Source organism: Hyperolius riggenbachi, chromosome 1 (assembly GCF_040937935.1).
Source record: "Hyperolius riggenbachi isolate aHypRig1 chromosome 1, aHypRig1.pri, whole genome shotgun sequence".
In the NCBI taxonomy this organism is placed as follows: Eukaryota; Metazoa; Chordata; class Amphibia; order Anura; family Hyperoliidae; genus Hyperolius; species Hyperolius riggenbachi.
In genome coordinates this window covers 60,059,170-60,086,995 of record NC_090646.1, presented here as the reverse complement: position 1 = coordinate 60,086,995, position 27,826 = coordinate 60,059,170, and the positions used below count along the sequence as shown (strand labels likewise).

Sequence of the window (27,826 nt, the reverse complement as noted above, 5' to 3'; positions counted from 1 at the left end):
AAAGGTAATATAATATTTATAATTTACGATAATCCAACATATTTCTTTTAGAATTTGCCTAATCAATTACTAGTTTAGTTGTTGGGAACTAACCTCCTTAGCGTTAATCCTGAGTCAGGCTCGGGACGGAAAACTGCAGCTCAGAGTGGTAATCCCGTGCCTGAGTGAGTTATATGCAGGAGCTGCTGCTGGACTCTCTGTGGTATGTTTCTTTCTTGTTTTCAGGGTCTAAAAGCTTGTGAAAAAAATTGCACGGCTTTTAGACCACAAATCTGGTAATAATTATAACGTCAGGGAGGTTAACTTTAGAAAATAAGAACTGAGCACAAGTCTTCAGTTTCTCCTTCATCAGATGCTTCTCATTGAGCTGCTATATTTAGTCATACATTGCCAGGTAACATCTACTTACTGATGCTGTAGCATAGCCACATCCACACTGCTCTCAGCTTCTCCATGTTGTTTAGGGACTTTTCAGTAATTTTATGAACAATTTCTTGTATGGATAATTTTTCTGAATGTATCTGGAAGACAAGACAAAGTTAGAAAGAGCAAGCTGTGAAGACATTATTGTTTTATTTGAAAGCGAACATGAACTCTCACACAGGAGAGGAGGGAAACTAAAAGAAATCCACCCTGTGTGTGTTTGCAGAGAACAGCCTGTCTAATTCTCCCTTATCTGCAAGTAATCAGCATTCAGCAAGTGTTAAGGCGCGTACACACGCCGGATTCCCGCAAATGACAGGTCTGCCGGCGGGGTGGCCGCTCTAGCGACAGTTTCCCTGTGTGTACAGTCTGTCGCAGGCTGATAAGGCTGGTTTTGACAGATGCGCTCAGCAGCTCTGTCAAAACCAGCCTGCTGACAGACTATACACACAGGAAAACTGTCCTATAACGGCCGTCCCGCAGGCGGGTCTGACGACCCGTCGTTTGAATAAATCAAGTGTGTGTACGTGCCTTTATTTGAGCTGTCTGCTGTCTGTCGAGTTCTTTGCTAATATGTAAACACAGGAGGTTAACCCTTTCTGTGCTCCCAGGAAACCAGGAAGTAAATACCCTGCAGTATCTCTATAGGAGCTCTATAAGATACAACAAAGAAATGTTTTTTCGTTAGATGATAATAATTATAATAATAATTACTGTAGTATTTATTCTTATCAGTAATTTTGATAAAGTTAATGAGGATAGCGATAATAATATTGACAATACTAAGGTAATGTGTCCAGTAAGGGAGCGTCATCTATTTCCAAATTGGCCAATGCACGGCTATGGGGATTCGGATGCAAGGTTCGCAAAAATGAAGCAGACACTATTTTTTTTTCTCTGCATGCAAATCAGAAACAGCCTATTGATTTCAATAGGAAGTGATTCCACGTTTGAATTTGCATGCAGGGAAACGCTGAAAATTTGCTATGGAGAAAATGTAGTTTAATCCAGACCTGTATTGTGCACATGCGAGTTCGGGCTGAAGCTTGCGCAGTTAGGATGTACCCAATTTCGGAACTACTTGGATACGCGAGTGCTTTCAAAGCCTGCCGAGGACCGCTGAAAGCATTGGAACTCTATGGGGAACAGCGGTGGAATGAAAGAACAGAGAAAGGACTGGGAAGACTCTATGGGATCCAAAGCCTTCCTTCTCAACAGGTATCTTACTCATTTCAGTTTTTGCTTTACATTTTATTATTATTCTATTATATTGGTCCTTTAAAACAGCTATATAGACATATACATCTCATACCACCTCTTTAAGTTATTTATGTGTAATGTACATAGTAGCAGTCACCAAGTTTTATTGTATTAGGTTTTATTTAAGGGATCCAAATGCCACTTTTTTTCCCTTGGTTTCTAATTGCTATAGGAGCTGCCATGTTCCCCCTCCCTTTCTTGCTGCATATAATTTATCCAGGGGAAGGTGTGAAGATAGCATCTGTGACTTCTCTAAAAAAATGTACGCACAGTGTCCTATCTACCCCCCCCCCCCCTGCTCATGAAAAGCTTTTGTTTACTCTCTGCAAATATGTGCAATAAAACACTTACATCAGTCCTAATCTGCCTGAAACGTACAAGTAGGGCCATAGAAGTAGGGTCATAAAACCCCCTGCTAACCTTTTAAATGTAAAAAGAAGCGGTAAAATTAGAGTTTTTTTCTTATTGATGAGCCACATTGTTGGCATGTATACTTAATGTGCTATTGAGATGCCCTGGGTGCTAAAAATGGTGTTGGGTTCACTGTAAAGTTAGGTTTTATGCCATTAGTGGGTTTATGAGATCAGTTTCTGATGTAAGTATACTATTATTCTTATTCCCCATTACTACTAGAATTCAGACTTTCTTTATGTGTATTTTTTCCATTTAACATCAGTGTAGAATGTTCTCTCAGTACTGTAAGGCACTATAACTAATATACACATATATATTCTTCCAGGTACTTCACAAAATTACAGTAAAAATAATCAGCTCTTGAGATACCTACCTGGTTGCTTATAGCAAGAAGAACGTGTTCATCAATATGACTAAAAGCACCGGCAGAGAAAATCTCATCTCTCTTCTTCCTCTTGAAGGCTTTCATCGAAGTAGATGCCGTGTCAATTTCAGGACCTCCGCCGTTCTCCATAGGAAAGCTGCTGCTGGTATCTTTTACTATGATATTTTTATTATCTTTCAGCTTTGGACTAGCCTTTGCTGTTTCCCTACCAATGTTCTCTTCTTGACCATGAACCTTGGCGGACCAAAACTGGAATGCATCCTTCTGGCTTTTTGTCATAGACGTTGTTAATGTCTTGCCTTTGATGTTGGAAACCTTCAGGACTCCGGAGAACTGCTCAGAAACCAGATGAGGGGATGCTCTTGTAGGAACGTGACTGTCAGGTTGTCCACTATGGAACTGGTGATGATTCCCATTTTGAAAGTCTGAAGTTTTAGACTTGGAGGAGATGATGTTATGTACGACTTTGGTTTGGATAATTCGCTGATGGTCTTGGTTGCTCTCCGTTGTACTCTTTTGGTTTTTCTTACAGTTGTTGTTTTTAGGAAGTGTGATTTTCATGGGAAGAGATTTTGGCTGGCTGTTTTCAGAACTGCTTCCATTGCTGTTACTCCGACCCATTTCTGAAAATGATTGATGTGGAAGCTGGGGATAGACATACAGATTAATGTTTCTGCAAAAAGAATGGGCATGTTTAAAGGAGTCCTGAAGTGAACTAAAATGTTAAGAGATGTTGTGAGTGCTGCTTGTTACCTTCAGGATCCTTCACATTACTCAGTCTTTCGGCACAGTTATGATATTCAACTGAACGGACAGCTCATCCTGTTTTCTGGAAGCCTTATGGCTGTGCATGAACACATACTTATTGGGCATGCACCAGTTCTAGACTGCACATGCCCAGTCAGAAGAAGTGATCATGTCCTAAGGAAGGAAGATAGGCTACAAGTGCTTCCTCTCACTGGGCATGTGCTGGCTTCAAGATGATCCCAGCTTCCAACTCACAGGTGTAGGTGGAGCAAACAAGTGTCGGTGGAGCATAGATTGAACATGAACTAACCGTGAACTGGTTCATGTACAGTAGCTCTGTATTGTACATCTTCTCTATCTCGGCTCTGCCTGTTCAGTAAGCCAGCACCTATTCAGTTAGGAGACCTTGGGCAAGACTCCCTAACACTGCTACTGCCTATATAGCGCATCCTAGTGGCTGCAGCTCTGGCGCTTTGAGTCCGCCAGGAGAAAAGCACGATATAAATGTTATTTGTCTTGACTTGTCTATTAAAGAGGAACTTTACTGAGAAATAGTAGTTAGGGGAAAAAAATACATCAATTCATTACAAAGTGAAAAGTTAAAAAATAGAAGATGGATAGCGAAATGATTGATATTCTCCATGTAATTCTTTCATGTTGTTTGATCCACAATGAGACTACATGTCATCATCTTTAGGGCCTATTCACACTTAAGCGGGAATCACGCGATTCCCGCTAATCTCAAAATGCTAGCTTTTTTAAAAAAAATGCTAGTGCTATTATAGCCTATGGTAGTGTTCTCACTGCCACGATTGTGGGCGTTTTGCGATTATCGCTAATTGCGAACGCGTTACCTGTAACAGATTTCAGGCGATTTTGGAGCGATTGCTAATAGCATGTATAAAACCGCTAATCGCGATCGCTCCAAAAAAGCTAATTTGTCCAGTGATTTTTCTGTGTTAATTCGCGGAAAAATCACCCGTGGAAAACGCTAACGCAAATTGCTTGCGTTTAACGTTTTTAAGTGTGAATGGGCCCTATTGGCAGACAAGAAAAAAAAAAACAGACAGCACCAACTACCATTGTCTGTAACCACATCCTTTAACAATGCTATAGGCTGAATGACAGGTTGCTTGGCAGTTGGAAACAACCATTATTTCCCATAATGCAGCAGTGTTCACAGAAAGGAAACTGTCATGACCATAGTCATGACATCACACAGTGGGAGGAGTTTCACCACGATATCAGCCACGCAGACCCCCGATGATCTATTTGAAAAAAGGTAAAGATTTCTCATGGGAAAAGGGGTCTCAGCTACTGATTTGTTTGTTCCTTGGTTGCAGTTCTTCTTTAACCACTTGATGACCCACCCTTTACCCCCCCTTAAGGACCAGCGCTGTTTTGAGTGATCTGTGCTGGGTGGGCTCTGCAGCCCCCAGCACAGATCAGGTAGCAGGCAGAGAGATCAGATTGCCCCCCTTTTTTCCCCCTATGGGGATGATGTGCAGGGGGGGTCTGATCTCTCCTGCCTGCCTGGGTGTTGCGGGGGGGGCACCTCAAAGCCCCCCTCCGCGGCGAAATCCTCTCCCTCCCTCTCCTACCTGGCCCCCCCGGCGATCGAGGCTGCACAGGACGCTATCCGTCCTGTGCAGCCAGTGACGGGACGTCCCCTGTCACATGGCGGCGATCCCCGGCCGCTGATTGGCCGGGGATCGCCGATCTGCCTTACGGCGCTGCTGCGCAGCAGCGCCGTACAATGTAAACAAAGCGGATTATTTCCGCTTGTGTTTACATTTAGCCTGCGAGCTGCGATCGGCGGCCCGCAGGCTATTCACGGAGCCCCCCGCCGTGATTTGACAGGAAGCAGCCGCTCGCGCGAGCGGCTGCTTCCTAATTAATCAGCCTGCAGCTGGCGACGCAGTACTGCATCGCTGGTCCTGCAGCTGCCACTTTGCCGACGCACGGTATAAGCGTGCGGTCGGCAAGTGGTTAAAGGACACCCGAGGCAAAAATAAACAAATGAAATAAACTATTGTATCTATCTTCCTTCTCCTAAAAATTACCTTTTAAGATATTCCAGTTTTATTTTATGTTTAAATCTACTTTTTAAGTTTTAACTGTTTTATTGTTTTTGCTCAATGACACATTCATTGGAGTATGCCAGAGCTAAAATCTATGAACTATTGGCCCTTTTTTATCTCTTTCCTGCTCTCAGAAGCTATTCTCTGCTAAGGAAAGTGTTTTAATAGTTGTAATTTCTTATCAGTGAGGGTCACATTGTAGTCTGACCCAGCCACTTACATACCTGCTGTTTAACTCTTTCAGGCAGAGAAAGAAAAAAAGGAACACAGGCAGCATAGTTATTTGTGTGCCGAGCACTGTACATACACATGTCTAACTCATCATGTTACATGTCACTTTGGGTATCCTTTAAATTGTTTTACTGAGTCCATTGCTTCCTCATACGATGATGATACAGGGTGTACATGGACCTTTGAGTTTGGTTCACATTCAGTTCACGTTCAGGCTATTCTATTAAATGGGAAACACTATCCCAAATCCCATGACACCAAACTGCATCTGACCTGCCGTTGAACCGCAGTCAAGCTCCTCTTAAACTGATTGGATGCTGAACTTGCTATGGAAAGCAGCTCTGTTCTTGCCATACACAGATTCACCTTGAATAGAGAACAGCAGCTCTGCTATAATTACTCTCTTGTCCTACAAATGTTCAGCATAGGTCGGTGTATTATTAGACCTGCGGCATTGTGCACCTTGTGTTTTCCAGGGAACTGTTACACGGCCTGTCACCGAGCTCTGTGACCATACATTCCTCACCCATCCCTCTGCCTCACAGGCTATCAGTGCATCTGTGTCCACAGGGCCTCTTATCTTACACCGGGATCACAGTCTAAAAATATGGATGCAATAATGATTTCTCAGACACCTTCCTGAGAAAAGCAAAGGATGGTGCTTCAATTTTCTCCTAAAGTCATCATTTTTACTTTGCTTTAAAGTGAAAACAACGTGACGAGATAAACAATTGTATCAATCCTCCTACTTATATCATTTACTTTTTGGTACCCCGCAGCTTTTGGTACCCCACAGCCTCATCTACTCGGTACAATTTTATGTCAGATCAACGGATCTGTTAGATAATTTCCAACCCGTCCAATCGGATTGCAATAGATTTCGCAATAGACTTTGGGTGCTTATCAGTGCAAAATCTATTGCAAAATTGATCAGAAACAATTTGGACGTTTACACACGATGCAATTTCTTATCAGGTCACCGGTCACTCAGATGGAAAATTGTACCGTGTAGATGAGGCTTTATACTTCACATTTTTTAAAAAAAGCTTTAGATGTTGAAGGAGTTATGGGCGAGTAGGTGAGTTATTAACCCTATCACCCGCCAATCCCTGCAGCACTAAGGAGGAGGTTTACATTAGGACTCTTTTTCACACATTAATTATCAACCTTGGTCCACTTAAAGTGGATCCGAGATGAACTTTTACTCATTGCATAATTGTGTTCCTTTCCTATTGTTTATAGGGCATTCCTCAAGTCAAATACTTTTTTGTTTTTGTTTTAATACTCTAATTCCCTATAAACTAAATAAGCCACACCCACAGGTTTCAGAGAGCCTTGGCAGTAGCAAGGGCTCATGGGAGCTCAGTCTGGGCAGGAGGCGGAGGAGGTGTTACTAGCCAGAGATTTCAGAGGCAGCGGGGAGGAGGGAGGAGGGGTCGGATTAGTTTTTTTTGCTCAAGATACAGATAAGGCTGCCTCTGTGTAATGTTTACAAACAACATGGCTGCTGTCATTGTATCACAGTAAGAAATAATGATATTCTATTAAAGCTGTTTGCAGCTAGATTTGTTGTGTAAACCATCTAAACTTTAGATAAAATATATAGACAAGTTACTTGTTATAGTTAGTTTTTCATCTCGGATCCGCTTTAACCACTATCGCCACAATCTTAAAATTTTAAATACATGTAAACACATACAAATAAGAAGTATGTTTCTTCCAGAGTAAAATGAGCCATAAATTACTTTTTTCCTATGTTGCTGTCACTTACAGCAGGTAGTAGAAATCTGACAGAACCAACGGGTTTTGGACTAGTCCATCTATACATGGGGTATTCTCAAGGTTTTCTTTATTTCCAGAAACACTTAGTGAATGGCAGCTGCTCTGTCCAGCTGCCGAAGAACTGTGCAGTGAACAGGAAGGCTGGATAGCATCTTTGTATAAACCTTTTTCAGGGAGTGTCTTTATAAAGAATCAAGGCCATGCTGAGAATCCCCCATGAATAGATGGACTAGTCCAAAACCTGTTGGTTCTGTCAGATTTCTACTACCTACTTTAAGTGACAGCAACATAGGAGAGAAGTAATTTATGGCTTAGTTTACCATTTGTGTGTGTTTACTTTAAATTTTACAATTTTTGTAAGAGTGGTCCTTAAAGAGGCAGTTGTAAGGGCCAGACTGCATAAAACAGCACTGTGTACAGCAGTTTTTGGACAATGATTCCAAGATGTGATGAAAACAATTACATGGGACAATAGGTTATTGGATTTAAGCCCGTTTTTGGCGTTACACTGTAAACGTGCTTTCTGTGAGAGCTCGTTCAAACTAGAGACGTTTTTTGGAATATTTAAGCGCAGGCGATTTGTACAAATCGCCCTAAAAGCGCTTACAATATGCTTTCCAATGAGATAGTTCTCATCGGGGCGTTCCGTTTGCTTGCCACTCAAAAGTGCTACATGGACCATTTTTAGTGCGATTTGCCCGTAATGGAAGGTATAGGAAAAACGCAAAACGCTCACAAAATCGCTTTGTGCAACGATTGCGTTCGCGTTTTTTAAGAATAAATACAGTGTATTTAATATTTTCCAGATTCTCTGGAAAAGCGCTTAGAAAATCGCTTTTAATAAAAACGCACCGCCCACCCAAGCCCCGGGAATCGCAAAAAAGAAAAGCCTGAAAAAATGCCCAATGTGAACGCTAACGCGATCGGAACGCAATGTGAACGAGGCCTGAGTGTTTTAGGTGGTTGCAGTCCCTTTACCCTTTCCAGTATTTAGCTGTATTTCTTCACGGCTCCCCTGATAACAGAGCAGCCAGAAGTTTGGTTCCTCTCCAGATTCTATGTTTAGAAACATGCGGACAATCTTTTATACGGCCGCAGTCTGTACCGCCCGCTGACAGCTTACTAATTAAGCACTTTACTGTCATGTCAACCTGCTAGAAAAGATGGATTCGCTAATAAGGGTTGCATTAGCCTGGCGACTTGGAGACGACAAAGTCTCTGTTTGGAGGACGAAAATAATGACCCAATCCCTGATCGATTGCCAGAACCCCATGTGCGAAACTGGCTGCACAAACATCATTAATGTAGATAGCCGGCATAATAAAGAATATTGCATCCAAACTCGTCCAAGCATTCAGTTAAAGAGAACCTGAGGGGAAAAAAACTGAAGAGATATACAATTGTATCTACTGTAGCCTCCTACTCCTAAAAAGGATTTTTTTTTAGATCTTCCAAAACTATTATTATTAATTTACAAAGCGCCAACATATACCGGGGCACTGTACAAGGTAAGAAGCAAACATGGGGTACATAATAATACAGATAAGGATATATACCAAATATTGACACTGGTAAAAATACAGAAATGTTAATAAAGTTTTATTTTATGTTTAAAAACTTAAAAAGTAGATTTTATGTTTTATTGCCTCTGCTCAATGTCACAGTCTTTCCTTGTCCCAGAACTAAAATCTATGAACTTTCAACCTTTTTTTTTTTTTTAATCTATTCCCTGCACTCAGAAGCTGTTCTCTGCAAGGAAAGAGTTTTATGGCTGCAATTCCTAATCAGTGAGGATTACGCTATAGTCTGTCCAGGTCCAGACTGGCGAGAAAGGCTGGGTTCACACATAAATCAGAAAACTAATACAAACTGACAAAAATTGACAACCCAGGACTGGAATGGAACTGTACATCTTATATGAGTTTGTCAATTCCAACCATCCATAATTCTCAGATGGGTGGAAAAGTGGACAATGCAGGATAATTAGCCATCTAGTGACACATTTTGAATATGTTTTCTACCTAGCAGCATTTGGGGTTGGGCTAGTTGCTTTTCCCAATGAACTGAGGAAGGTCTATTGGGGAGGTTCTCAAATTGTTTTTTTGGTCACCATGGTCTTGATCTGATGTTGTCATATCTGGAGTGTCTCCTACCTCGGAGGTCATTTGACCAAACTGTTGGGCCTGTGTCTGCAAATTGGATTGGCCCATTACACATCATACATTACATTTGACATGCAAACATCTTGTCCCTTATCCACATATCTGTCTTGCAATATGACAGACATTTAAAGGACAACTGAAGTGAGAAGAATATGGAGGCTGCCATGTTTATTACTTTTTAAGCAATACCAGTTGCCCGGCAGCCCTGTTGATCTCTTTGCTACCTTTGCGGGGGGAGGAGGGCATGCATTTTTGACTACCTATTGGGGTGGAGGGCACTATCTATAATGGGGGACACATTTAGCTACCTATTGGAGAAGGGGGGGGGGGCTACCTATATTGGGGTAAACCAACTTTGGCTAGCTTATATTGGGGGTGGAGTTTATTGCATTTCATATAGGATGTAATGTTTGCTGTCTTATGGAGTGTAATGTTTGCTACATTTCAAACAGTATGGGTTGCAATGTTTTCATTTCCTATGTGGGGTAATGACTGCTGTATTTATTATTAGATGGTACTTGTGGCTGCATTTGATATGCTGGGGTTATAATCACAGTTTTTGCCATTTTGGTGGCCTATGATTACTAAATGGTATGCTTATACATGAACCAAAAGGAACACAATGACCAGAAAAGTGATATATTTCTTTGCTAGCCATTTTATTAGGTACCTCTTGCTAGTACTGAGTTGGCCCTTTTTTGCCATTAGAATCAATTTTTGGTCCATATTGACATGATGATAACTTCATGGTCTGCCCATATCATGGCCACGCCCACAAAAACCTTAGCAGCACCCCTGGGCGCAGGAAATAGCCAGTGGTAGAATAACGGTAAATGTACTGATACTCTACTACATAAAGGGAACCTAAACTGAGAAGGATATGGATTTTTCCTTTTAAAATAATACCAGTTGCCTGACTCTCCTGCTGATCCTGTGTCTCTAATACTTTTAGCCACAGCCCCTGAACAAACATGCAGATCAGGTGCTCTGACTGAAGTCAGACTGGATTAGCTGCATGCTTGTTTCAGGTGTGTGATTCAGCCACTACTGCAGCCAAAGAGATCAGCAGGACTGATAAGTAACTGGTATTGTTTAAAAGGAAACATCCATATCCCTCTCAGTTAGGCCTCCCTTTAATTCATATGGTGAAATATCAGTAATATTTATTTGCCAACATTTCCCTATGACCTAACCTCCCCTACACAGAGCCCAAATGGTTGTGCCTAACCTCAACCTTCCCCGGTGGATGTCTAACCTCAACTCCCCCCCCCCCCTTTCCCGCATAGGTGCCTAACCTTAACCTCCCCCCGGTGGGCACCTAACATTAACCCCCCGCCCACACCAGTTGTGAACTAACCCTAACAACCGTGGCGGCTGGTTATGTGAACTGCGGCCACAAATAGCAGGTGCCTGCTGTACACTGTAGCAGTGGGCGCCCAAAGCCTGCACTTATTTTAGTTGTTCTGGTCTAAACTGAATCACAGTCTTGCCAAGGGCGTAGGCGCCTGTGTATCCGTCCAGGGGCCCCTCAGGGGTTTGCTCCTCCTCCCCACGTGCTGTTGCTGAGGGGTCATCAAATACTCGCTTTGCCAAAATCCACATGCTGCATCTACAAACTTCTTCCTGTCCTGTGTTCCAGCTCACAGTAAGAGCACCCCCTTGCAGCCCCTACGGGGCGCTCTTACTGTTAGATGGAACGCAAGAACAGGAAGAAGTAAGTAGATGCAGCTCGTGGATCGTGGCGAAATGAGTATTTGATGACTGCTCAACTGCTGCTGGTCCTGCTGCTGCATCCCCCCCCCTCCGCATGGCTACCCTGGCTACCTGTACTGAGGTACCTATTCCTGACTATCTATACTGAGGCATCTAATCCTGGCTATCTATACTGAGGCATCTAATCCTGGCTATCTATACTGAGGTACCTATTCCTGGCTATCTAAACTGAGGTACCTATTCCTGGCTATCTATACTGAGGCATCTAATCCTGGCTATCTATACTGAGGTACCTATTCCTGGCTATCTATACTGAGGTACCTATTCCTGGCTATCTATGCCGAGGCATCTAATCCTGACTATCTATACTGAGGCATCTAATCCTGGCTATCTATACTGAGGTACCTATCCTTGGCTATCTATACTGAGGCATCTAATCCTGACTATCTATACTGAGGCATCTAATCCTGGCTATCTATACTGAGGCATCTAATCCTGACTATCTATACTGAGGCATCTAATCCTGACTATCTATACTGAGGCATCTAATCCTGGCTATCTAAACTGAGGTACCTATTCCTGACTATATATACCGAGGCATCTAATCCTGACTATCTATACTGAGGCATCTAATCCTGGCTATCTATACTGAGGTACCTATCCTTGGCTATCTATACCGAGGCATCTAATCCTGACTATCTATACTGAGGCATCTAATCCTGGCTATCTAAACTGAGGTACCTATTCCTGACTATATATACCGAGGCATCTAATCCTGGCTATCTATACTGAGGCATCTAATCCTGGCTATCTATACTGAGGTACCTATTCCTGGCTATCTATACCGAGGCATCTAATCCTGACTATCTATACTGAGGCATCTAATCCTGGCTATCTATACTGAGGTACCTATCCTTGGCTATCTATACCGAGGCATCTAATCCTGACTATCTATACTGAGGCATCTAATCCTGGCTATCTAAACTGAGGTACCTATTCCTGACTATATATACCGAGGCATCTAATCCTGGCTATCTATACTGAGGCATCTAATCCTGGCTATCTATACTGAGGCATCTAATCCTGGCTATATATACCGAGGCATCTAATCCTGGCTATATATACCGAGGCACCTATCCCTGGCTATCTATACTGAGGCACCTATCCCTGGCTATCTATCCTGAGGCCTCTAATCCTGGCTATCTATACTGAGGCACCTATTCCTGACTATACTGAAGCATCTAATCCTGGCTATCTGTACTGAGGCACCTATCCCTGACTATCTATACTGAGGCATCTAATCCTGGCTATCTATACTGATGTACCTATTCCTGGATATCTATACCGAGGCACCTACTCCTGGCTATCTATACTGAGGCATCTATTTCTGACTATCTATACTGAGGCACCTATCCTAGCTACCAATACTGAGGCATTTATCCCTGACTATCTATACTGAGGCATCTAATCCTGGCTATCTATACTGAGGCACCTATCCCTGACTATCTATACTGAGGCATCTAATCCTGGCTATCTATACTGAGGCATCTAATCCTGGCTATCTATACTGAGGCACCTATCCCTGACTATCTTTACTGAGGCATCTATCCCTGAGTATCTATACTTACTCAGGCAACTAATCCTGGCTATCTATACTGAGGCACCTACTCCTGGCTATTCAATGTAGGGGGGGCACATCCAAATTCAGCATTGGACCCTGAGGTTTGTAGCTACACCACTGCGCCCAGCCCTGGAGAGGAGAATGAGAACAAAGAAAACATGTAAACCTGTAGTGGCCATAAGGTGAGCCAGGATCTCTGGGTAACAGGTGTCTGTGCTGTGGCATCACTCAGCAACATATACATTCTAATGGTAGCTGGGAGTGTAAATCTGTTTGTTGAGCTCTGTCTGGATAAAGGATGTGTCATGTTTGGCAGGCAGAATCTGGATCCCTCTCGGCTCGCAGATGTTTGCTGTTTGATGAATGTTATTGGCCGGCGTGCGCCGGGAGGTAATTGGCAAATAACAGCCGTGACTTTGCAGTTCGGCAGACGCTCGGCAAACAAGACGCAGTGCTGCACTCTCCGGCTGCCTGCTTATGTATTTGGCAAAAACAGGAAGTGAGAGATGTGGCACTCCTGCGGAACTGTGTACGAACAAGAGACAGGTCCTCACCCGTCCAGCAGTGGGCAGTGACTCTGGGCGAAGATTCTGCTGGGAAATCTGAAAACAGGCTCTATGCTTTTCTCTTCTTTCTGCTTGCGAAATTCTGATTATCATAACAACACATTTATAAATATGGGAACTGGCTTTGCTCTCTGACGTACATCGAAAAAAGGCGCACGGAAATTTGGGCGCCAAGTAACCCCGATAGTAAAATATTGGTATTTAATACTGATATTTTACTATGGCTAAACCTAAGCCTACACTCACAAAGAACCTTCCCCACTGACTACTAACCCCCCTCCCAGCAAACTTCCTACCTGACGTTACCGGACGCCTAACCTCCCCAAACTTCCTACCAAATGCCTTAACCTAACCCCCCCAGCCTAACCTTAACCCCCGCTGCCAATCACCGTCCCAAGAAAAAAAAAAAGTAATTTCTCAGGCGCGGCCATAAGCGCTTATTGAAATATTGGTGTTAAGGCATAATTTTGGCGACTGAGGCTCTATTTATTGGGCACCCTGGGTGCCCAAATTACCCCTCAATGCTGATATTTCAAAAGGTGCCAAACCTCTGGCTCTAGTGGGTGCCCAAATTGCCTGGTTCATGCTCCCTGATCCTGAGCACCAGCTGTACCGTAACTTGTTTAACCTGACGATTAGACATGGCGTTCACTTAAGAAGAGAACATGTGTTCTCCCCATGCTCTTTTAGCCGGGTGCTCCTCCCAGCTAATTTTGGTGAGCTGTCATCGGCTCACCTCCTCACCCTCCTATGTTGTGAGCAGCCACCCGGCTGGAAAAAAAATTCTGGGGAGTACACTGGGGAACTGTTAGGTTCATTGGTAATGCTCATTCGGATTCCACGGAAAATTGAAATTTCCACATTTCTGTACGGAAATCAGATTTCTGAAGAAATGCTGCATTACCGCAACTCGGTCATTTTAGCCCTATCCCAGAACTCTCAAGCTTTGGACCAATCAGAGAAAGCAGAATGACCGCAGTAATTTTAGACCAATCACAAGACTCAGATACTACAAAGCATTCCCAAGTCTGGTAATTGGCCTAAAATTTCCATGATATTTCGGCTACCGCGGTAACATTCTGCACGTTCTGATTGGTGTAATACTTCCAAGTCAACTCAGAAGTACTCGACCGATCAGAACTTGCAAACAATGACCCCCCCCCCCCCAAAAAAAAGACTCCCCTGAAATCGGCAATCAGAAATCCGTGGAATCGGCATTGGCAGATATTGGAATTTCTATCAAATTGGAAATCCGCATTGCCGACCATCCCTAGATTGTGCCATTTGACCTCAGGCACTTTTACGCCTGATGAAGGAGCGGATACATGAAACACGTTTGGATTAGTACTATACGGTTTATTGTTTATCAGGCGGTAGGTACAGTGCTTACACTCCTTTTTCTATAGGAATCATTTTCAGGCACCTTCTAAGTTCCATATAAATTTTATCGCTGCCCGATATTGTAATTAAACAATCTTCTATGTATTGAATCTTACAATAAGCCCCTGTACACACGGGGTCTTTTGGGGCGCTCTGTTGCCCAAGGGATGGCGTACCGATCACTGCTGAGCAACATAGCACTGACGATGCTATAGAGACGCGTCATTAGCGATGCGTCTGTAGCTAATCGAGGGGGCAGATGGACAGCGGGCAAAGGAGCAAATTTTCACAGGCTGAGGGGCGGGAGAACAAAGTAGTCATTAGAGATGGCCCAGCCTTGGAGAACTCATGGAGAAGCACATGATCAGTTTGATCAGCTGATAGATTTGTAAGCCTCTGATTTTCAGTGATGACTTCCTGGTTTAACACATGATCATGACCAGCAAATCAGAGTGTTACAAATCTGTCAACTGATCATGTGCTTCTCCATGATGTTTAGCAGACGTTGTGTGGCTGCCATACACACACAGGTCTGACTCTCGATTCTTGACCATTACAGTCGATATCGTCCATGGCCGAGTTCAGTCCAGCATGTGTACATAACTTCCGTTGTGGGAGTCAATTGCTTGGCACCAGGGTTGTGCTCACGAGTCCTGAAGGACTCGAATTCCTGATTCAAATGAGGCTTGATTGCCTTAGCTGTGCGCCCGGGAGAGAGGGGGTTACTTACCCCGAAGTCCGTTGTCTTCCAAGTGTCCCCAACGTCTTGCACGCATCGCTGGAAGGACTTATGGGTAAGTAACCCCCTCTCTCCCAGGCGCACAGCTAAGGCAGTTAAGCCTCATTTGAATCACGAATTCGAGTCCTTCGGGACTCGTGAGCACAACCCTGCCTGGTGCCATCTGCTTGTGCAGTGCTTGCCTTTCAGGTAATGCACCTTTTTGAGAACCCACTTTTAATCTTTCAGACTACTTCTGTGATACTATATATAGTCTATCTATACTATATAAATTATACATAGACTATACTGTATATACTCTGTAAAGCCCTTCAGAAGATGTCAGCGCTATATAACTACTAAATCATAACTAGAATTTCTAAATAGCCTAGTAGGGATGGTCGGAAAATTCCGCGGAATTATTAATTCCGTGATTCCGGCCGGAATTAGCTAATTCCGATTCCGGTGGTCGGAACGAAATTCCTATACCTCTTAAACGGAATTCCGCGGAAATTTTATAATTCCAACGGAATTTTCTGGAATAACACCCAGTTATCATTGTGTCTATGAAAAAATCCACTAAGCCGATTGACCAGTTCTTTAAAGCAAACCAGCTGATAGAATGAATGAGAGAATGAATTGTATGTGTTGTACAGCTAACAAATAGAACATTAGCAGCAAAGAAGAGAGTCTCATATTGTTTCCAGTACAGGAAGAGTTAAAAAACTGCAGCCGTTCTCTATGCAAAAGAGCTTCTCTGAGCTCTCCGACCCACTGGGATCATTTTGGGTGTAAAAGGGCCCATACACTGGTCGATTTCAGCCATCCATCGATTGATTGTATAGAATCAATTGCTTGATCGGAAATCGATTGTTTCAAATCAGCAAATCGATCAATTTGAAGCTGATTTCGATCGATTTCGATCGATTTGATCTATCTGACAGGATGGAAAATCTAGGTCAATCTGCTGCTGGCTGGCAGCAGAACGATGGCCCATAGAGTTGCAATGGATGTAATGGTGCAATATCATTCTGAAATCTATTGGAAATCTGTTCCTAGTGTGTGGCACACATCAGATACATTCCTGTCAGATTCGACTTGACAGGCATCTGACAGAAATGTATCTGATGGTCGAATTTGCTGCAAATCTATAAGTGTATGGCCACCTTAGCAGTACCTAGCACACTAATAACTATGCTGTGTTCCTTTTTTTCTTTCTCTGCCTGAAAGAGTTAAATATCAGATATGTAAGTGGCTGACTCAGTCCTGACTAAGACAGGAAGTGACTACAGTGTGACCCTCACTGATAAGAAATTCCAACTATAAAACACTTTCCTAGCAGAAAATGGCTTCTGAGAGCAAGAAAGAGATAAAAAGGGGAATTTCTGATCAGTGAGGGTCACACTGTAGTCACTTCCTGTCTGAGTCAGGACTGAGTCAGCCACTTACATACCTGATATTTTACTCTTTCAGGCAGAGAAAGAAAACAAAGGAACACAGCATAGTTACCGTATTTGTGTGCCTGGCACTGTATATACACATGTCTATCTCATCATGTCACATGTCACCTCCGGTATCCTTTAAATCTAGTTAGTACACAGGTGCCCATCCCCATCATTGTTCTTCCCTTCGGTGACCAGCACGCTGGATTGCTATAACCTGACTACAATGGATAATCCATGCAGAAGGGTTTCCAGTTCATCTTCCCCTCTCCAGAGAACAGAAACTGGTCGCCATTGTTTTAGGCAGCTGTTATTAGCTGTGTTTGTTTACAAAGCTTTGCAGTAGCTGGAAGTCTTTAGCATCTACTTACCACCCCTGAGGCTGGAGGATAGAGATGCCAGCTCTCTGCCAGCTACACCGGGCATCCAGCAGCCTTGTAGCGGGGCGTTCTTTTTATATAGCCTGGAATAGGGGCTGTGCTGCCCTCACCCACACCTCACGGGCGCTGAAAGCTCTATAAATACTACAAAGGCTGCTTACACACTTTCCGTTCCCTGGCTTGCATAACTCACAGGCCTGCTGCTGATAGCACAGTTTAAATGTAAATACACAGAGCATAGGGTGAACCTCACACTTGTACTGCTTGTAACTCACTGACAAGAGGTGGGACTGAATACACACAACAAAGCTTCTTGCTCAGGACTAAATCAGGAAAAAAGGGGCTGAGGGTCAACAGGGTCAACAGATTCTGAATACTATGAACAGATTGTGTAGGTAACCCCTCATGCTACGTGGAGATGGTAAAATTGGTCAGTGATTCGCAGTTCAAAATTAAAGGTGTATATCAGGCTTAAAGGGAACCAGAGGCCCCAGAAAAAAGATTCTATATATACCTGGGGCTTCCTCTAGCCCCATACGCACGGATCGCTCCCACGCCGCCGTCCTCCGCTTCCTGGATTCGCCGGTACCGGGTCCCGTCACTTCCGGCGGACGCGGCCAATTGTCCGCATGAGCAGGGGCTCCCTCCAGACCCTTACGTGTGCGGCTGCGCAGTAGGCACTACTACGGGACCCGGTACCGCCGGATACAGGAAGCGGAGGACGGCGGCGTGGGAGCGATCCGTGCGTATGGGGCTGGTGGAAGCCCCAGGTATGTATAGAATCTTTTTTTCTGGGGCCTAAGATGTTTTGCATTGCAATGCTATTAAAATCAAGTTTCCAATTTCAAATGACAACCAGGTATAAATTTCCAAAACTGACAGTAAGTTTGAGTTGCCTTACTTATCTAGTCTGGAATCTGTACTCTGTTTTGCGCTAGTTTTCAGTGCAGACAGCCCAGATATTTCCTCTTTCTGCTTGAGTAGTTAGCTGCACAAAGTAGGCATAGTTGTTGCTTGCTTCCCACACCTACGCAAACTGAGTGGCTGTCAGGAAGGAGGCTCTGATGCTTCCAGTCTTGACAGAGTCTGTAAATATCAGTGTGGCGAAGCTGAACATTTTATTTTATTTATACAAGGTAAGAAATTAAATGAGATGATATATATGCCATTAATCCTAACAATATTAACTTATGTCTCAAAAAAGGTGGAACTTCACTTCAAGCTGATTGAAATGTACCTTCCAGGAAAACATGTAAGTGTTCCCAGAATTGATGTGCGACTAATGAGAAGAGCTGACAGATCGCAGAATCTACTTTATTGTGTTTTTGTCATTGTTTACGTTTCTACGCTGAAACGTTGGTCTGATAAAATGTATATTTGTAATGGAAAACATGATACAGCATATTGCACTGATATTCCAGATGTATTGTATATTACTGTTATTAAAATTACCTGTCTGCGGCAAGAAATGCATATAATGGTCCTGATGAAATCGCTTCTATTTTCTTTCAACCAAAATAGCAGCGATGAGCTGGAATTTCACGTAATTACGACACCAAATTGTAATTCGTAATTATCAGAAAAATTGTCCTTTGGAATTTCGTAATTCGTAACTTCATGTAGTAATATAGTGTTAAATCGTAATTTGGTGTTTCATTCGTAATTCCATAAATTATAACAATTACGAAAGTTATGGAAAATGGAAATCCTAACTATCCTATCCTAACTTATGGAAGACAATTAACGACTATTACTTATTTGCTGCAGGCTTACCACTGAAATACCTCATGTTTTACCTCACTCTATGCATTTACCTCATGTTTTACCTCATGTTCGGAAATGGAGAAAAATCTTTCAGAATTGATAAAAGAAGAGGAAAATACCTCATGAGGTATTTTACCTACAAAAATGTATTTACCTCACATAGCTACCAGAATTGAGCCCAATGTGTTTTATGGCTATTGTTTCAGCTCCCTTTGGTCTTTTATGTGCCATTACTAGGAATACCTTATGTCAGTAATGGCTAACCTTGGCACTCCCTGAGTTATGCTTAGAGCTGTCAGAGTATTGCAATGCCTCATGGGACTTGTAGTTCCATCACAGCTGGAGTGCCAAGGTTAGCCATCACTGCCTTATGTGCTCCTTCTAAACTTTCCTTAAAAACCACTTGAGGACCACAGGCGTACACCCCCCTAGTGACCAGGCTATTTTTTACAATTTAGGCCACTGCAGCTTTAAGGCCTCGCTGCAGGGCCGCACAACTCAGCACACAAGTGATTCCCCCCTCCCCCCATTTTCTTCCCACCAACAGAGCTTCCTGTTGATGGGCTCTGATCCCTGCTGGCATGTTTGTTTATTTTTTTTACATACAGGATCTTCTCAAAAAATTAGCATATTGTGATAAAGTTCATTATTTTCTGTAATGTACTGATAAACATTAGACTTTCATATATTTTAGATTCAAATACACACAACTGAAGTAGTTCAAGCCTTTTATTGTTTTAATATTGATGATTTTGGCATACAGCTCATGAAAACCCAAAATACCAATCTCAAAAAATTAGCATATTTCATCCGACCAATAAAAGAAAGTGTTTTTAAAACAAAAAAGTCAACCTTCAAATAATTATGTTCAGTTATACACTCAATACTTGGTCGGGAATCCTTTTGCAGAAATGACTGCTTCAATGCGGCGTGGCATGGAGGCAATCAGCCTGTGGCACTGCTCAGGTGTTATGGAGGCCCAGGATGCTTCGATAGCGGCCTTAAGCTCATCCAGAGTGTTGGGTCTTGCGTCTCTCAACTTTCTCTTCACAATATCCCACAGATTCTCTATGGGGTTCAGGTCAGGAGAGTTGGCAGGCCAACCATGGTCAGTAAACCATTTACCAGTGGTTTTGGCACTGTGAGCAGGTGCCAGGTCGTGCTGAAAAATGAAATCTTCATCTCCATAAAACTTTTAAACAGATGGAAGCATGAAGTGCTCCAAAATCTCCTGATAGCTAGCTGCATTGACCCTGACCTTGATAAAACACAGTGGACCAACACCAGCAGCTGACATGGCACCCCAGACCATCACTGACTGTGGGTACTTGACACTGGACTTCAGGCATTTTGGCATTTCCCTCTCCCCAGTCTTCCTCCAGACTCTGGCACCTTGATTTCCGAATGACACGTAAAAGTTGCTTTCATCCGAAAAAAAGTACTTTGGACCACTGAGCAACAGTCCAGTGCTGCTTCTCTGTAGCCCAGGTCAGGCGCTTCTGCCGCTGTTTCTGGTTCAAAAGTGGGTTCATGCTCCTATCTGCTGAAAAGCTTTATGGAGATGAAGATTTCATTTTTCAGCACGACCTGGCACCTGCTCACAGTGCCAAAACCACTGGTAAATGGTTTACTGACCATGGTATTACTATGCTCAATTGGCCTGCCAACTCTCCTGACCTGAACCCCATAGAGAATCTGTGGGATATTGTGAAGAGAAAGTTGAGAGACACAAGACCCAACACTCCGGATAAGCTTAAGGCCGCTATCGAAGCATCCTGGGCCTCCATAACACCTGAGCAGTGCCACAGGCTGATTGCCTCCATGCCACGCCGCATTGACGCAGTCATTTCTGCAAAAGGATTCCCGACCAAGTATTGAGGGCATAACTGAACATAATCATTTAAAGATTGACTTTTTTTGTTTTAAAAACGCTTTTCTTTTATTGGTCGGATGAAATATGCTAATTTTTTGAGATAGGAATTTTGGGTTTTCATGAGCTATATGCCCAAATCATCAATATTAAAACAATAAAAGGCTTGGACTGCTTCAGTTGTGTGTATTTGAAACTAAAATATATGAAAGTCTAATGTTTATCAGTACATTACAGAAAATAATGAACTTTATCACAATATGCTAATTTTTTTAGAAGATCCTGTATTTATATGTTGTCTCTTTCTAAATAAATTTTACTATTTTGTATTATTTTTTTTTAATCCCCTCCCTTCCCCGCCAGCCAGTCACAGTGATCGGCTCTCTTAGACATCAGCTTATGAGAGCAGATCGCTCTCTGAGCCTCCCAGGGGGACAACCGAGTGTCAGAGCTGTCCCCAGTACAGCGCTGCCTTAGATCGCAGCGCTGTACACTGTAAATAGACGGCGGTTTCACTGTCTAACAGTCTCCTAGTGGCGACCGCCGCTGGCAAACTGATGACGGAGCGGAGCTCCATCATTCAAGCAGAGATGCACACCCATTGGCGGGCGCAATCTCCTGCAAAACCCCACCCCAGGACTTGACGCCAATTGGCGTGACGCGGTTGTTATGTACAATAGATAAAGGACAACTATCGTGAAAAAAGTAAGCAGTTAAAATCTGACAGAACCGACAGGTGCCAGTTCATCTCCTCATGGGGGATTCTCAGGGTTTTCTTTGTTTTCAACAGCATTTCCTGAACAGCAGTTTAACTGCCAAAATGGTAAGATACCAGCCAGTCTCCCTAATCACTTGCACACTAGTTTGTCAGTTAGACTTTGCAACTGCTTCAGGAAATGCTGTTAAAAGCAAAGAAATCCCTGAGAATCCCCCATGAGGAGATGGAGTGGCCCAAAAACCTGTCTGTTCAGTCAGATTTTAACTGCTTAGTTGTCCTTTAAACTCATACACCAGTGTTACAATAGTCCTCACAGGGGTGGGGAGTCTGAGAGCAAAAGGGACCCACTCCACTTCCCCACATTGCATAGTACGTGCAGCAGAGAGGTGTGTATAACTGCTCCAGTGCTGCATTGGGTTTCTTTATTTTTCCTGGCAGCCAAATGCTCTATGCTATCATCTTCCACCTCCTGATGCATGTCATGTGATCAGGAGGCAGAGGATGGCCGCATGGAGCAAGCCTATGCTGTAATCCTCCACTTCTTGATCCATGTCATGTGATCGGTATGGCGGAGGATGGCAGCATGGAGGGAGCCTGTGCTGTCCTCCCAGTGGCGTAGCTAAGGAGCTGTGGGCCCCGATGCAAGTTTGACAATGGGGCCCCCCCAAGCACTCTATACATAACAATTGATACGGCGCACCAAAACCTGCCAATGGCAACTACAGTGTCAGAGGTGCAAGAAAAGCATGGGAAACAGTTTCTTAAGGATTACCAGTATTCAAAGTAACTATAGAAGTCATTATTATGGGCACAGGACCAATAGAGAGCTAATACTGTAGTTGGGGGAGGGCCCTTCGGGGCCCCTCTGGCCCAAGGGCCCCGATGCGGTCGCTACCTCTGCAACCCCTATTGCTACGCCCCTGCGTCCTCCTCCGGCTCCTGATACATGTCATGTGATCGGTATGGTGGAGGATGGCAGCATGGAAAGAGCCTGTGCTGTCCTCCTCCGGCTCCTAATGCATGTCATGTGATCGGTATGGTGAAGGATGGCAGCATGGAGGGAGCCTGTGCTGTCCTCCTCCGTCTCCTGATACATGTCATGTGATCGGTATGGTGGAGGATGGCAGCATGGAAAGAGCCTGTGTAGTCCTCCTCCGGCTCCTAATGCATGTCATGTGATCGGTATGGCAGAGGATGGCAGCATGGAAGGAGCCTGTGCTGTCCTCCTCCGTCTCCTGATACATGTCATGTGATCGGTATGGTGGAGGATGGCAGCATGGAAAGAGCCTGTGTGGTCCTCCTCCAGCTCCTAATGCATGTCATGTGATCGGTATGGCAGAGGATGGCAGCATGGAAGGAGCCTGTGCTGTCCTCCTCCGTCTCCTGATACATGTCATGTGATCGGTATGGTGGAGGATGGCAGCATGGAAAGAGCCTGTGTAGTCCTCCTCCGGTTCCTAATGCATGTCATGTGATCGGTATGGCAGAGGATGGCAGCATGGAAGGAGCCTGTGCTGTCCTCCTCCGTCTCCTGATACATGTCATGTGATCGGTATGGTGGAGGATGGCAACATGGAAGGAGCCTGTGCTGTCCTCCTCCGGCTCCTGATGCATGTCATGTGATCGGTATGGTGGAGGATGGCAACATGGAAGGAGCCTGTGCTGTCCTCCTCCGGCTTCTGATACATGTCATGTGATCGGTATGGTGGAGGATGGCAGCATGGAAGGAGCCTGTGCTGTCCTCCTCCGGCTCCTGATGCATGTCATGTGATCGGTATGGCGGAGGAAGGCAGCATGGAAGGAGCCTGTGCTGCAGGGCCGGCTTTAGGGGGGGGCAAGAGGGGGCAGAGCCCCCTCAAATAGACTTCTTGCCCCCTCAAATATGCTGGTGCTTCCTGGTCCATGGAACGCAGACACATTTCCTCTATCTCCGCTGTGCTGTGTGTAGAGGGCGGAGATAGAGACACTCAGTAGCCTGGTCGGGTATCACATGGGGCCAGGCAGCCAGTGAGAGAGGAGTGAGACACTCTGCTCTCTCACTGGCTGCCCGCCCCATGTGATCTCGGCCAGCCAGCCACAAGTATCTCTGTATCTGAATGAGAAGGATGGGCGCGCTGGGGAGACATGAGAGGAAAAGGCAAGTGATTTATGTCTCCAGTCCCAGCCGCCCAGCTCTCTGCATACACAGGACACAGCCTGTCAGACTGCCTGTGTGCTGCTGATGGACGGCGCTATGTTGTGTATAATGTACGAGTCCCCTGACCTCCCACACTGACCTGAGGACCCTGTGCCCACATCACTGTGATGATTGGTGGGCAGGGGGATACTCTTTTATTAATAACTGATTCCTATCTGCAGCTCAGGGAGCAGGAACAATCTGCACAGAGGTCAGATATACTCTGTGTAATGGCTCACCCCCCTTCTTTTCACTATTCAGTCTCACTGACTGACCTGCCCTCTGCTCTTCTATCTGCTCTGCTCACTTCAGCCTGCATTTTCTTTTAACCCTTTCACTGCCTGTCCTAGCTTCTTAAGCTTTGTGTATCCTAATTTAATCATTTGTAGCTGCTGCTGGTCTCCTATTAAGAATGTCTTAAAGTGTACCAGAGATGATTGACAGTGTTGTATACATACCTGGGGCTTCCTCCAGCCCCATGCGCACAGATCACTCCCACGACGCCGTCCTTTGCTGCCTGCTGCTGCGGTATTGGGTCCCGTTAGTTCTGCCAGTCTACCCAAGGGAAGTGCGCCCTCTACGTATCTCTTCGGTGGTCGCTGGAGAGATACGTAAAGAGCGCAGTTCCTCTTGCGCAGACTGGCTGAACTAACGGGACCCAATACCGCAGCAGCAGGCAGCAGAGGACGGCGGCGTGGGAGCGATCTGTGTGCATGGGGCTGGAGGAAGACCTGGGTATGTATAAAACAGTATCAATCATCTTTGGTTTCCTTTAAGGGTGCCATACATCAGCAACTTGGCAGTGTATTTTTGGTGAAATGCTGTCAGATCACATATATTTTTGGGGGATGCACTACAGCAGAGCTCAAACTATCCCAGCAGACCTTTAACACCACTGCTAAAGTCATGTATATTTGGCCCCACCCATGACCACACCCACGGTCTGCTGCATGACCACGCCCATTTTTTGGCGTGCCGCGCCAACGCGCGGCGCAGGGGTTTTTTATGCCCCCTGCAAATTTCTGGCTGCCCCCTTATATGTGCCTGTCTAGAACCGGCCCTGCTGTGCTGTCCTCCTCCGGCTCCTGATACATGTCATGTGATCGGTATGGCGGAGGGAGGCAGCATGGAAGGAGCCTGTGCTGTCCTCCTCCGGCTCCTGATGCATGTCATCTGATTGGGAGGTGGAGGATTGCAGCATGGAAGGAGCCTGTGCTGTCCTCCTCCGGCTCTTGATGCATGTCATCTGATTGGGAGGTGGAGGATAGCAGCATGGAAGGAGCCTGTGCTGTCCTCCTCCGGCTCCTGATGCATGTCATCTGATTGGGAGGTGGAGGATTGCAGCATGGAAGGAGCCTGTGCTGTCCTCCTCTGGCTCCTGATGCATTTCATCTGATTGGGAGGTGGAGGATTGCAGCATGGAAGGAGCCTGTGCTGTCTCCTCCTCCGGCTCCTGATGCATGTCATCTGATTGGGAGGTGGAGGATGCAGGCATGGTCGGAATAGCCGATTTCCGTTTCCGGCACAATTCCACATTCCGACATATAGAAATTCCGTTACCGTTCCATTCCGACGGTATACCGGGTCAGTTCCGCGGAATTCCGATTTACACGGAATTCCGTCGGAAAAATGTTAAAATCTCTCTCTCTCTCCTCCCTCCTCCTCCTCCTCCTCCCTCCTCCTCCTCCTCCTCCTCCCCCTCCTCCTCCTCCTCCTCCTCCCCCCCCCTCCTCCTCCTCCCTCCTCCTCCTCCTCCCCCCCCCCTCCTCCTCCTCCTCCCCCCCCTCCCTCCTCCTCCTCCTCCCCCCCTCCTCCTCCTCCTCCCCCCCCCTCCTCCTCCTCCTCCTCCCCCCCCACCTCCTCCTCCTCCTCCCCCCCCCCTCCTCCTCCTCCTCCCCCCCTCCTCCTCCTCCTCCCCCCCCTCCTCCTCCTCCTCCCCCCCCCTCCTCCTCCTCCCACCCCCTCCTCCTCCTCCCCCCCCTCCTCCTCCTCCTCCCCCCCCCTCCTCCTCCTCCTCCTCCTCCCCCCCCCTCCTCCTCCTCCTCCCCCCTCCTCCTCCCCCCCCCTCCTCCTCCTCCCCCCCCCCTCCTCCTCCTCCTCCTCCCCCCCCCTCCTCCTCCTCCTCCTCCCCCCCTCCTCCTCCTCCTCCCCCCCCCCCCTCCTCCTCCTCCTCCTCCTCCCCCTCCTCCTCCCCCCCCCCTCCTCCTCCTCCTCCTCCCCCCCCCTCCTCCTCCTCCTTCTCCTCCCCCCCCTCCTCCTCCTCCCCCCCCCTCCTCCTCCTCCTCCCCCCCCCCTCCTCCTCCTCCTCCTCCCCCCCCTCCTCCTCCTCCTCCCCCCCCCTCCTCCTCCTCCTCCCCCTCCTCCTCCCCCCCCTCCTCCTCCCCCTCCTCCTCCCCCCCCCTCCTCCTCCCCCCCCTCCTCCTCCTCCTCCCCCTCCTCCTCCCCCCCCCTCCTCCTCCTCCCTCCCCCCCTCCTCCTCCTCCTCCCCCCCCCTCCTCCTCCTCCCCCCCCTCCTCCTCCTCCTCCCCCCCCCCTCCTCCTCCTCCCCCCCCCTCCTCCTCCTCCCTCCTCCTCCCCCCTCCTCTCCCCCCTCCTCCCCCCTCCTCCCCCCTCCTCCCCCCTCCTCCCCCCTCCCCTCCCCCCTCCTCCCCCCCTCCTCCCCCCTCCCGCCCCCCTTCCCCCTCCTCCCCCCTCCTCCCCTCCCTCCTCCTCCCTCCTCCTCCCTCCTCCCCTCCCTCCTCCTCCCTCCTCCCCTCCCTCCTCCTCCTCCCTCCTCCTCCCTCCTCCCCTCCCTCCTCCTCCCTCCTCCTCCTCCTCCTCCTCCCCCCTCCTCCTCCCTCCTCCCCTCCCTCCTCCTCCTCCTCCCCCCTCCTCCTCCTCCCCCCTCCTCCTCCTCCCCCCTCCTCCTCCCCCCCCTCCTCCTCCTCCCCCCTCCTCCTCCCTCCTCCTCCTCCCCCCTCCTCCCCCCCTCCTCCTCCTCCCCCCTCCTCCCCCCCCCTCCTCCTCCCCCCCCCTCCTCCTCCCCCCTCCTGTCATTCCCAATTGTGTTTGAAGCAGAAAGAAATAAGAAAAGGTGATACATGGCAGCGACAGCAAGCCAGATAAGTAGAGATTAAGGTGTTGGGGGTGGGGGTGGGGGCCCTGGGGCACCTCTTAGTGTAATAGCAATCAGTGTGTGACAGCTGGGGTGGGAGGGATGGGGGGGCGCACTTTGCTGTCTCAGCCTTGGGTGCTGAAGGACCTTGTCCCACCTCTGACCACACTACATGCTAAAGCCTGGCCCTGAGTGTGGTTGATGGTCTAGAGGGTAAGACAGATACCTACTACACACTAGGTCCTGGGTTCAAATCCCAGCTATGGTATATAAGCATGCTTTTCAAAAAGTACAAATCCTTAATCATGCTACTTTTTCTATCGAATTGATCATAATGGAAGTATGGTTTATGCTACCGGCAGCTTTAGCATGCAGTGTGGGTCATGGTCTAGAGGGTAAGACAGATACCTACTACACACTAGGTTCTGGGTTCAAATCCCAGCTATGGTATATAAATAAGCATGCTTTTCAAAAAGTACAAATCCTTAATCATGCTACTTTTTCTATCGAATTGATCATAATGGAAGTATGGTTTATGCTACCGGCAGCTTTAGCATGCAGTGTGGGTCATGGTCTAGAGGGTAAGACAGATACCTACTACACACTAGGTTCTGGGTTCAAATCCCAGCTATGGTATATAAGCTGTTTTGAAAATCTGCAATTCCCTACTGCATGAGATGAGATGAGATGAGATGAGATGAGATGAGAGAGAGAGAGAGATATCGATCCTAATGCATGTCATGTGATCGGTATGGCAGAGGATGGCAGCATGGAAGGAGCCTGTGCTGTCCTCCTCCGTCTCCTGATACATGTCATGTGATCGGTATGGTGGAGGATGGCAACATGGAAGGAGCCTGTGCTGTCCTCCTCCGGCTCCTGATGCATGTCATGTGATCGGT

General features: G+C 46.2%; 2 protein-coding genes across 2 annotated transcripts in view; both read right to left on the bottom strand.

Moving 5' to 3' along the window:
- Positions 1-518, bottom strand: part of LOC137562874 (kyphoscoliosis peptidase-like) — a 31,680-nt gene extending 31,162 nt beyond the window's left edge. Inside the window, exon 1 of the mRNA XM_068274670.1 lies at positions 410-518. Coding sequence (XP_068130771.1) covers positions 410-455 — 46 coding nt within the window. The 5' untranslated portion in view covers positions 456-518. The remainder of the gene's footprint in view (positions 1-409) is intronic.
- LOC137553813 (uncharacterized) lies at positions 461-17,334 on the bottom strand. The gene is made up of 4 exons (XM_068271470.1): positions 17,297-17,334; positions 2,471-3,127; positions 1,489-1,559; positions 461-521 (listed from the first exon to the last, which is right to left on the bottom strand). The coding sequence occupies exons 2-4, from the start codon at positions 3,101-3,103 to the stop codon at positions 461-463; spliced, it is 765 nt and encodes a 254-aa protein (XP_068127571.1). The 5' UTR covers positions 3,104-3,127; positions 17,297-17,334.
- Between the last annotated feature and the right edge of the window lie 10,492 nt (positions 17,335-27,826).